Here is a 12,500-nt window from a genome sequence, read left to right as displayed (position 1 = left end):
GGCAGAGTGTGAACGAGGGACAGAGAGATTGAGACTGAGAGAGTCAGAGATGGAGAGAGTGTAAGCGAGTGACAAATAGAGATGGAGAGAAAGAGAGAGAGATGGAGAGAGGGTGTGCGAAGGATAGAGAGAGAGAGAGAGAGAGAGTGTGTGTGAGGGAGAGGGAGAGAGAGAGAGTGTGTGTGTGCGAGGGAGAGAGAGTGTGTGTGTGCGAGGGAGAGAGAGAGAGAGAGTGTGTGTGCGAGGTAGAGGGAGAGAGAGAGAGGGTGTGTGCGAGAGAGAGAGGCTATGGGGTGTCACATGACTTGCGCTGGCAGGTTACACACAGACAGTCAGGCCGCATCTCGTCATCTGTGTCTCACTCACATTCCCCAGGGTCTCCCTCCCCCGTGCGCAGGGGCCGTGATCATCGGCCCCGCAGGGCCAGCCCCACTGCTGCTCACACACACACACACACACACACATACACACACACACACACACTAATAATACAGGCAGAAACACATGCATGAACACACATATACAAAAAATATCTTTCAACACAGTCACAGTCTTAGAAAGAGGCGCACATCATGCATGTACACACACACACTTATTACACACAAGCACAGTCATCTAACACACAACATACACTCTCACACACTTTGTCATGCATGTCTATTGATGTATATAGAGCTCTTACTTACTGTTGCACATAGTGTTTCAACACACACACACACACACACACACACACACACACACACACACACACACACACACACACACACACACACACACACACACACACACAGTGCCAGAGGAGAGAGTATGGGGGAGGGTAGAGAGCTGGCGCAGACACTGCTATTGGAGGAGCTGTTGCAGTGCATTGTGGGAAAGATTTGAAATAAGACCTGTCCTCTCTGTTCTGATGATTTTTTGGGGGGGATCGAAAACACCACACACACACACACACACACACACAGTCCTTTGGCAGTGTGGGTGTGAGTAGTCTTACACAGCAGGGTGTTGGTTAATTACTGTTGCACTACCATCTCATCACATTGGGACTACTGATTCCTGCCTCACATTACACTCCACTGAGCTACACATACACACACACACACACACACTACACACACACACACACACACACTACACACACTACACATTCACAAATATGCTACCTACAAATCAGAAGCCAGACACTACCTACCGGTACTTACAGTACATAGGCAAATTCACACACACACGCACATTGCAGTTCATACACACACATTAAGGTATTGAAACACGTATCTACAAACACACACACATACTCACACACACACTTGCTCATTCACATTCACTAATGAAATAAGCACAAATAAACATCTGCGAGTGCTTAGGCTTTTTCCGCTGTTTTGTTTAGCAAAGCCGGCTGCGGGCAGCTATTTATAGAGCTTGTGTGTTTTTTTTTTTTAATTCTCCGTGGCCAGGGCCATACGTGTACACAGCACAAGCCCAGGCCGTCCTTCTGGCTGGCCTCAGTGGAAAATGTGGAGCGGGCGATTGGCGTCACAAACATTAAACAATCGGCTGCTAATTGCTGCCGTGTGGTGGTGGAACAGACAGCTCTGCCGAGACAATTAGCTGGTCGGCACGGGGGCCATTAAAGATGTCTGAGGGCCCTTTCCTCTGCTGTGGATTAGGCCATTATGGGTTACGCGCGGATGGAGATAAGCAGGCTGCCAGACATGTTTCACACACACACGCACACACACATGCGTGGACACACACACATGCACGCGCACACACACACACACACACACACACACACATACACACACAGACAAGAACGCATACACACTCACACACACACGCACACTCACACACACACATACACACACACACACACACACACGCACGCTCACATGCACACACACACACTCGCACACACACACACACACCCACACAGACAAGCACGCATACACACTCACACACACACACACACACACATACACACACGCACGCTCACATGCACACGCACACACACACACACACACACACATACACACACAGACAAGAACGCATACACACTCACACACACACGCACACACACACACATGCACACACACACACACATACACACACATACACACGCGCGCACACACACACACACACACACACACACATACACACACAGACAAGAACGCATACACACTCACACACACACACGCACACACACACATGCACACACACACACACACCCACACACACACACACAGACAAGCACGCATACACACTCACACACACACACACACGCACACTCACACACACACACACACACACACCCACATCCACACACACGCTCGCTCACATGCACGCACGCATGCACACACACACACACATGCACGCATACACACACATGCACGCATACACAGAGAGGCCGAGTGACAGACACGTAGTAGAAAACAAAATACCTCAGTATAATTATTTCAGATCTTTAGAACCTTGCTTTGTGTTCTCTAGAAATGTCTGTTTTGGCATGAAATGTGCTGTGATTTGACTTGAAACTTTTGAACTTTTGAAAACATGTCACTGAAGAGGATTGGCCTATATGCACAGATCACAGTTAATCATTTCATAGCTATTACTAATTTGAAATGAACTAGTGACCGGTTGTGCAATGCAGGGGTCAGCACCTTCCAGGCTTTATTGAGAAGTCTGATGTATAAATTAATGTGTCGCCTAAACGTCCCCCTGAACAACATTGTTATGCTGTTGGCAAATCCTAAGATTAGTTGAATACGATACCAGTCATCACTGTGGAAACACCAGTATAATTGTCTTCTAGAAGTGCAATGTGTTCTTTTCTTTTTTTTATCTGTGTATTTGTATCTCTTTAATGTATGTTGCATGTCATGTCTGTGTTGTCTGTGTATTTTGAATGGACTCTGAGTCTGGCTGTAAAGTTGATGATGATGATGACATGGCCTACTGATTCGAGCTGCTGCTTTCTCATAGCACTGACTACGGTCATTTTGACCACAGACTCCGGTTGCCTTTGCACTTGGTTTGTTTAATTGGACCGTACCTGAGTGTGATTACTCCCCCCCCCCCCCCCCCCCCCCAGTCCTGACCCAGCTGGTTTCTGTTCTCATTACATTTTTGTTTGCGCACCCGGGTCCTCTTGTGTCATAAACACTAGCTTCTATTTACCAATATTGCTTGGCAACGCTGCAAAACTGGCAGTTTATTTCCTGGTTTTGAAACAGATAGCATTCGAACTGCACCGGAGTTCTTGCAAACCGTACCCCAGATCACCGTTTTCTGGCGGACTCTGGTCCGGTCTCCGGTCCGCACTCGAGTTCCGTATACTGCATTCACATTATGAAAATTGACCAAACCAACGGTCCAAATGAACTCCAAAGGCTCTAGTGTGAATGTGCCCTCAGTCACTGTCATCTTCAGAGTCTCTCTGTAAACGCAGCCCACTTCATCCACAGTTACACTCCGTTTACATTCTGATCCAAGTGTTGACTCAGCTAACACTGTGGATTATAGCAACATTTAGACAGAGAAAGACAGAAAGGATGAGAGAAGAGGAGGTAGAGAGAAGGATGGCACAGGGCCCTTTCCGTGTGTGTGTGTGTGTGTGTGTGTGTGTGTGTGTGCGCAATAAACACTTGTGACCGTCCCCTAACATAACCCCCCCAGTCCCCGAAGTGTCAGGATGGAGGGAGGAGCAGGAAGGAGCATGATGGAGGAAAGGAGTTGAAGCAGAAGGAGTGGAGAGGAAAGGGAGAGAGATGTTTCTGGCGCGTGTCCCTCTCCTCCGCAGAAAGCGAGCTGAGTGGCGTGTTATTCTTAGCCCGCCAGGCCCAGTGTGCAGGGGACATGTAAATATCTCCTCTCCCGCGCGCAACTTTCCGCTCGGGACGGCAAAGGGAACCAATTAGAACGCCCATTTTCGCCGCGGTGGCGAGATGTGCCACAGACTCCCGGCACCGTTGGCATGGCAACTAGGCTGTGTGTGCTGTGTTTTTTTTTTTTTTTTTCCTTTTTCCCCTTTCTTTTTTACAAAGAAAGTGTAAAATGCAAATGCTATTCCCAATAGCAGTCTATGAAAATCTCACTCCTTCGCCCCCCCCCCTCCTCACTATCTTGCCCTCTCTCTCTCTCTTTCCACATCAATCCTGTGCAGTGTGTAGCTCATTCCAAAGTGCCAGAGCCATTGTTATAGCACAGAGATGCCATAAAACATTTGAATCACTGCGTTGCACGGCTCAAGTTGCTTAAACAAAGAGGAAAATAAACAGCAGTGTGTAATGGATGCCGTAAAATGAGAACAAACACGCTTCACTGGAACTATTTGACTTTGTTTGGCTTGTTATTTTAAAAGATGAAACGGAATGCCATAAACACCACAGGCCCTTACAATGCTTCTGAATAGGGCAACTAAAATCCAGTGTGGTAGAAGTCAATCTAAAACATACCTCAGTACCTGATTATATCCTTAAATGACCATGGAGGGGGGACCACATTATCCAGAAAGCACAAAAGCAAAGTTTGTTTGTTATATATGTGTGTGTGTATACTTAATTTACAGTCATAGAGGAGTAAGTAAAGCTAAAAAAAGTCAAGCTAGAAGCTGCAATTAGAGAATTTTGATGCATTTTTCTTAAAAAATGGCACAAACCGATTAACCGATTACTAAAATAGTTGACAGCTAATGGATTTAATGGATTTAATTGATTTAATTTAATGACCACACTGCCAGGCTGGTGGAATTTGTTTTCAGTACAGCTCTTTGGTACAGGTTCCAACATTATTCCATCATTGAACATTAAACATTAAACATATAGTATAACACATACAGACAGACACATTAATACTACATGATACATAAGGGTCATACTTAATCCACAGTCCTCAGCGTTCAGAGTTCAGAATGTTTATTGCTATGGGAATGAAACTGTTTTGAAGCGGGTTGTTCGCGGGTTGTATTCGATTAATTGTAGCATTGTTGTATGAATGTCTACGTTAGCGAGTGAGGAAAGTGAATAGGTAGGAAAGCTGAATGGAAGGTAGTTTTGGTAAAGCGGTGGCTCTTGGCTGGAGATGAATGGAGAGGGCACCACAGACCCAGCCCTCAGCGACCCACTGCCCAGTGGGAGTAGTACAGAGTCAGGGAGACGCTTCACCTGTGGCCCCCTGAGACACTGAGCTCTGGAACTCTGGCCTTACACACACACACACACACACACACACATACATACACACACACACACACCTGCTCTTCTCAGGAAACCCTCGGACATCTGACACACGGCCACACCATTCAGTGACCCAGCAGTGACACACACACACACACACATACACACACACACACCCACACACACACACATTAACACACAACCTGTCGCTCCCAAAAATAGCCTCCTTCAGGAAAAAAAGACAGAAAAGAACAGGCGCTGGCAGGGGGAGGTTGATGTTACCATGACAACACCGCCACAGCCTGGTGGCAAGCAGTGCAACTCACCAAGAGTTTTTACAAAAGGCATGGTGGCGTATGTGCGTTTTTTATGAATGTGAGTGAGTGAGTGAGTATAAGTATGAGTGAGTGAGTATGAGTGAGTGAGTGAGTGAGTATGAGTGAGTGAGTGAGTGAGTGAGTGAGTGAGTATAAGTATGAGTGAGTGAGTATGAGTGAGTGAGTGAGTGGCAATACAAATTGTATTTGTGTCATGCCAATAAAGCTCAATTGAATTGTGAGTGAGTGAGTGAGTGAGTGAGTGAGTATGAGTGAGTGAGTGAGTGGCAATACAAATTGTATTTGTGTCATGCCAATAAAGCACAATTGAATTGTGAGTGAGTGAGTGAGTGAGTGAGAGTGAGTGAGAGTGAGTGAGTGAGTGAGTGAGTGAGTGAGTGAGTGAGTGAGTGAGTGAGTGAGTGAGTGAGTGAGTGAGTGAGTGAGTGAGTGAGTGAGTGAGTGAGTGAGTGAGTGAGTGAGTGAGTGAGAGAGAGAGAGTGTGAGTGAGTGAGTGAGTATAAGTATGAGTGAGTGAGTGAGTGGCAATACAAATTGTATTTGTGTCATGCCAATAAAGCTCAATTGAATTGTGAGTGAGTGAGTGAGTGAGTGAGTGAGTGAGTGAGTGAGTGAGTGAGTGAGTGAGTGAGTGAGTGAGTGAGTGAGCGAGTGTGAGTGAGCGAGTGTGAGTGAGCGAGTGTGAGTGAGTGTGAGTGTGAGTGTGAGTGAGTGAGTGAGTGAGCATAAGTATGAGTGAGTGAGTGGCAATACAAATTGTATTTGTGTCATGCCAATAAAGCTCAATTGAATTGTGAGTGAGTGAGTGTGAGTGTGAGTGTGAGTGTGAGTGAGTGAGTGAGTGAGTGAGTGAGTGAGTGAGTGTCACATACACTAACTCAACACACAGCCACATACACTAACTCAACACAGTCCCCTCATGTTGTATATACTGTACCATACTTGAAGTTTCTACTCAGTCCACTTTAGATTTGTGCCCTGATGTATTGTATGTCTGTAAGTTTGTTGCCTATGTTGAGTCACTCAGAACTTGAACTTGAACTCAATATGTTGTACAAAAAAAAAATGTTCTTTACACTTTGTCCATGTACCCCTATCCCTTGTACCTGTATAATTGCTTAGATCCTGATACTGTACTTTTGTGTAACAATTGCTTTGGCAATACAAGTGTCATATTTGTCATGCCAATAAAGCACCATTTGAATTGAATTGAATTGAATTGAATTGAGTGTATGAGTGAGTGAGTGAGCGAGTGAGTGGCTAAATGAGTGTGTGTACGTGTGCTTCTTGCATGGTTTATATACGGTCTAATTCCCAATTACCAGGAAGTAATTGTTGAGAGCTAACATAATTACTGTGCAACGTGCTTTGTATCAGACCTGAGCTTTTGACAGGTCACATTATAAATGACTCATTAAGGCCTGTCATTTCACATGTGCACAAGTGCATTTCACATGTGCTCTGTCTGGAAAGGAACAGGAGTTTAGAGGGAATCTGGAAACCGTCATAAAAGTTGTACGTTCATGATAAATGTGGCAGCGGAACTAATTGGTTGAGTTGCTCCTTGAATTGATATGAATCTCTAATGAAAAAGTTTAATCATCAGAATTGTTCTTGTTTTTTTAATATCATAGTTTTTTTCAAGTTGGTCTTTTTAATGAGCTTGTGTATTTACTTTCCGTTTCCATTCCAGGTGCCAAAAAAGTAACCAACAAGGCCACTCTTTGGTACGTCCCCTTCTCCATTAAAGACGTCGAAAAAATCGTAGAAGTTCCTGCCATTGATGTAAGTGAACATTTCCCCTCACCTCTCATACACATTCAGTCTAGTCAGTGCAACTCCCACCAGACTAAACAACCCCAATACAAGCTATTGAAGGAGCAGCAGTGGTTTAGAAATGGGATGGATTCAAAGTTGAGCAAACATTGGTATGAGAATAATTTCCCACGCAAAGATCAAAACAGGACAGAAAACAATGCTGAGCCAAAGATAATGAGCTCATCTGTAGCCCGGCAATAGCCCAGCAGTCTGGTCCCATGTGTGGCCATTACAGCCTCTGACATCACAGCGAGTCAGAGCATTGCTGGTGGTGGCTGTGGACTTACATCATTAATGCCGTAATGGCCGCACGGCAGCCAACTCCAGCAGGGTGAATCTGCCCGGATCAGAACCGCAGAGAGAGTTCCAGCCCTGTCTGGTCCTTTGACAGGAGGGATGTCTGCTGCCCCTGTTCCTGTGGCCCTGAACGCTCGTCTGGGAGTCCTAGTTTGTTTTATTTCCGCTTTCACCTGCTGCCTCCACTTTTCTTTCTTTCTTTCTTTTCTTTATACAATCACACCACACACACACACACACACACACACACACACACACACACACACACACCATCACTCCCCCATACTCCTTATGTAACGTGTTGCTGTGAATAATCCCCCTCCAGCAACAGATCCAAGCATCTTTAATTTCCTCACACACACACACACACACACCCACACACACACATAGCTGTCTGCTGGAGGTTTCCCTCCGTTTTATCTTCATTATTGATGCAGGGGAGGCGGCGTGTGCTCTCCCTGCTAATAAGTGTCTTGATGGGGGAATTCTGGATGGCGATGGGGCGGTGGAGATGAGATGTAAGAGTTGTTGCTGTGTGAGTGGGGACCGGCCTGTGAGAGATGTGCAGTTGGGTCTGAAGCCCCACTATTGTCTCTGATGTTGTGTGTGTTTGTGTGTGTGTGTGTGTGTGTGTGTCTGTGTCTGTGTGTGTCTGTGTGTGTGTGTGTCTGTGTGTGTGTGTGTGTGTGTGCCTCAGTACCCCAGCCCTGAGCTGCAAGAGGAAGGAAGGAAGCGTTATGAAGCTCAGAAGATGGAGAGGTTGGAGACGAAGGAGCGGAATGGAGAGGTCATCAATCAGGTGTCTGTCCCAGGTAATACCACCCCCACCAAACCCCCGCCCACAGCCCCACACACTGCCCCCAGCATCCCAGTGACCTCTCTATCTGACCACAGAGCCCATATGGTGTTTGGGCAGGTGTGCTTAGAACAGAGGCTCTCCCCATGAAATCAGCTGGATGATCTTAGATGTTGACCAGTGTATGCACTAGGTGCCTACTACATACCGTATAGCCATGCTACCGATAAAATCACTCAGGACTCACCCTGACTCTCAGTAATGATAATTATATGCTTTTTACATATCAGTCACAGTATTCATGTTAACAAGAATTGCTCTAATTTACAAAAGAAACGTTGTTGGGTAAATAGGTGGAAAAACATGAATTACTCTGGATGTATGCGTATAACGGTGTGGAATGTCATTGCCAGCACTGGTAATATTCCCGTTTGATCATGTCATCATGCTAACCTTTCACCCCTTTTATTCCACTTTACCTGCTGCGCAGAGCGACACATGAAAGGTATGTGTGTGTGTTTTATTTGGAGTCCAAGTGATGCCCTATCATTATTCAACTCTCCTGTTCCCCTGCTGTGCCCATAGAGGCCCAGAGCCTAGTTTCTGCACTGCGGGAGGGTTGGCCTTAATGTGCGTTGATGAAAATGGGCGATGCAACCTTTGGTGGATTTGTAGTAGATGTCAGTAGCGTGAAGTGTCTTTTGCGGAGTACTTGCATGCAGTCTTGCGTTGGTGTAGTATCCAGGGTTGTTGCAGGGAGACTTTTCTTTTCTACTGTACTAGCCCCTCAGCCACACTTCCCCATGGTTCAGCCGCAGGCACTCTTGCTGGGGTGATAATATGTGTCTCTTGAATAGACCAACGTGAAACACTTGTACATTCAGCCGGAATCAATGTGTCCAGATGGCTGTTAACACCAATACATTGGGTCAGTGTGTTTAATTGTTATTTATCATGTATTCTTATCCTCTCTCTCTCTCTCTCTCTCTCTCTCTCTCTCTCTCTCTCTCTCTCTCTCTCTCTCTCTCTCTATCTCAGAACCCTACACTGTGGGCTATAGCCAGTCCAGCCTGATCCACCTGGTGGGGCCATCTGACTGCACCCTACTGGGCTTTGTGCACGGAGGTAAGCAACAAATCACTCAATCACCCTTCTCATCTGAGCGTGTGTGTGTGTGTGTGTGTGTGTGTGTGACAGGGAGAGAGAGAGAAAGAGAAAAAAACAAAGAGTGTGTGTGAGTGTGTGTGCTAGATCAAGTTCAAACACCCTCGAACTGCTTTGAAACGAGATGAACCCTTGGCATTGCCTCTAACTGTTTTGTTCCATCAGTGATGTCATCATCATATAATTAATGGTTAGCATATTGCCGCTGCTATTATTATGGGTCTCCGTGTGCCTTCACCAGATTTGTCCTGTCATGACTCTCTGTATGAGAGCAACCCAGAGGCATGGAAAGCCTGTATCCTGTGTTTAATCATTAAAGCCTCCAGGGAACGTGAACAATACGGCTATAGCTTTTAATCCTCTATTGCTGATTTTCCAAAACACCACATTAACTGGGTTTGTTGTCCTCCATCAAACTGAGCCCTTAGAGTGACATGAACAAAAGGATTTGTTGCATTTAATAAAAACACAGACAACAGTAATGGGATAACATATAGGGCACGTAGGTTTAATTACTGACTTACTGAAGTACTGTCAGCTGAGGGATGCAGTCCTTAAATACACTGTTTTCAGTGACTTTGTGAGAGGAGGGGGGCAATCTGAGCAATCTGTTTGTTTAATTTGTTGAGTTATTGGTTGAGTTAGATCAGAGCAGCTTTTATATCAGCCAGGACTCTCAGATGTAATTCTGTGAGGCAGAAACTCTGCTGAAATGTAGAGTTTTGTAGTGCTCTCTGATGTTGACTTCAGGCTATGGAGAGTATACATTGTTACTGAATGAGGACTTCAGGTTATGGCTTTTTAGGTAGGGAGTAGTTTAGACACGGGAAGTGATGCTTTTAAAGAAGATTAACTCACTCGGACTTGCTGCTTTTGAGCTTCTGTGTGTGTGAGAGAGGGAGATAGAGAGAGAGAAAGAGAGAAAAGGAAAGACAGAGGAAAATGGAGAGAGGCAGAGTCCTTATGTTCTCTCCAGACTAATACTGCAGGTGCTGTAGTTTTCTGTCGGATGAAAAATGAACAAGAATTCTGGTGTTGTTTTGTGCAAGTTGAGCCTGGCCCTCGCCTCTCTGTTATTATTACCCCCACTCCTCTCTCTCTCTGAGCTCTCTCTCTGTGGGTATGGTCTCGGCCGCCAAAGCTCTTGATCTCCGACAGATCTGGGGTCAAGCCACTCGGGGCCCAAATGCTGGACTGTGCCCCGTGTTTGCTCTTGGTTACTGACAGAGGGAGAGGAAGTAGGGGGGGCCTCCAGACGAGTCAGCAGCCGGCCGAAGTGCTCCTCTCAGAGCCACAGTGACACAGGGCAGTGCGATGCCCACTATGTTGCCACATATTCGCAGCTTAGCGCTAACGTGCATGCGCACACAGGAAATCTACCAGTTGATCTCTAATGACAGTCAGTGACCACTGAACCGATATTCATCACATCAGCCATCAAACAGGTCTCTGAGTTAGAATATCACCATTATCAGATATCAGAATATCTATCAACAGGTAACGTTTTTTTTTGTTTTGTTTATAGAAGCTCAAATAAAAAAAAAACAAATCACCCATAACGCCTGTTACCGAACAGTTGTGAGTCACGAGTCAGGCTTTTCACCCGTGTCCACCGCAGACATTTAATTTCCATTAGTCCTTCTGGCACTCCCTGCCAGCGCCACGGCCCCTGAGATGACCTGAGAGCGAGATTATGTAAACAGCGGTCACGGTGGCGAGCAGCTGGAGAGTGGGGGGGGGGAGGCGCGGGCAAAACGGTAATAACACAACCCTGTCGACATTTCATCAACATGCACATGGCATCGTTAATGGATGAATATTTAAAGATGAAAGCAGCCCAGAGAAAACACAAACACACACACGCACACACACACGCACACACAAACACACACACACATACACACACAAGGAGACTCAAGTAAGCTGCGCTTTCTGCAGTTTTGTGTCCTAATTGGACAGATTCCTCTGAGCGGCCAAATTAACAGCAGTGGGAAAAAAGAGCTCACTGCATCACCTCCCATCCTCTCTCGTCCGCTGTTCTCTCCTTCTACCCAGCCCTCTCTCGTCCGCTGTTCTCTCCTTCTACCCAGCCCTCTCTCGTCCTCCATCTCTTTTCTCTGAGTCCCCCACTCTTTCATCAGGCCTTTCTTCCTCTCTGGAGGAGGTACTGAAGCATGGTGGCAACAGAGCAGACCTTAGAAGTAAACTTGTGACACACACACACACACACACACACACACACATCACCTCGCTCTGGTTGCTTGGCTCATTAGATGCAGTGTTTAGTGGTTCGTTATTCTCCCACACAAGCTGCTTGTGGATGCTGCTCCTAATGACGATGCGTGGCAGCACAGGTTCACATTCCTTGCAAGGAACAAATGCAATGGGTCACACCAGTTGAGCCCTGGCAACCACTTTAGTGTGTGTGTGTGTGTGTGTGTGTGTGTGTGTGTGTGTGTGTGTGTGTGTGTGTGTGTGTATTTATGCACATGTGTGATTCTGATGAATGCATTCCTTAGTTAGTATCAAAACTGTACTCGCAAGAGCTCCAATGGGTGTTGCTTTTATGTGGGCCTCAATGGTCTGTCTGTCCCTTTAAGAACAAATTGAATGATGCTTTTTATTACCTTCTAGTTCTACTCCTTCAGATTGACTTCCCATTACCGGGAGAACATTATTTTCAGAGGCACAGAGTGCCATTTTTAGAAACTGCCGGTCTGTAAGCAACGTCATTTAAACAAGATTGACACGTACAGATGTAAGAATGGCTATGTCCTCGGAACAGGTGTATGCAGCCGTGTAGACATACCGCGCTCAGAGCCATTAAAGAGGAGCTAATAGAGTCGTGAGATGATTGGAGAGCTGCTGTACTTTATGGGCTTATGGTGCACAGATGGGGATTAATGAGCCAAG

The 12,500-nt window shown here is 46.0% G+C and overlaps 1 protein-coding gene across 5 annotated transcripts in view; it reads left to right on the top strand.

The window, feature by feature from the left end:
- acot7 (acyl-CoA thioesterase 7) overlaps positions 1–12,500 on the top strand; it is a 78,714-nt gene that overhangs the window by 18,089 nt on the left and 48,125 nt on the right. For 3 of the 5 annotated variants that reach the window (XM_042097341.1, XM_042097344.1, XM_042097339.1), the window contains 4 exons: positions 7,206–7,297; positions 8,325–8,439; positions 8,914–8,928; positions 9,462–9,548. In XM_042097341.1, coding sequence (XP_041953275.1) covers positions 7,206–7,297; positions 8,325–8,439; positions 8,914–8,928; positions 9,462–9,548 — 309 coding nt within the window. The remainder of the gene's footprint in view (positions 1–7,205; positions 7,298–8,324; positions 8,440–8,913; positions 8,929–9,461; positions 9,549–12,500) is intronic. The other 2 variants (XM_042097342.1, XM_042097340.1) reach the window with 1 other exon arrangement.

The sequence above is a fragment of the Alosa sapidissima genome, chromosome 7, assembly GCF_018492685.1.
Source record: "Alosa sapidissima isolate fAloSap1 chromosome 7, fAloSap1.pri, whole genome shotgun sequence".
Taxonomy (NCBI): Eukaryota; Metazoa; Chordata; class Actinopteri; order Clupeiformes; family Clupeidae; genus Alosa; species Alosa sapidissima.
This window is presented reverse-complemented; position numbering and strand designations above follow the sequence as displayed.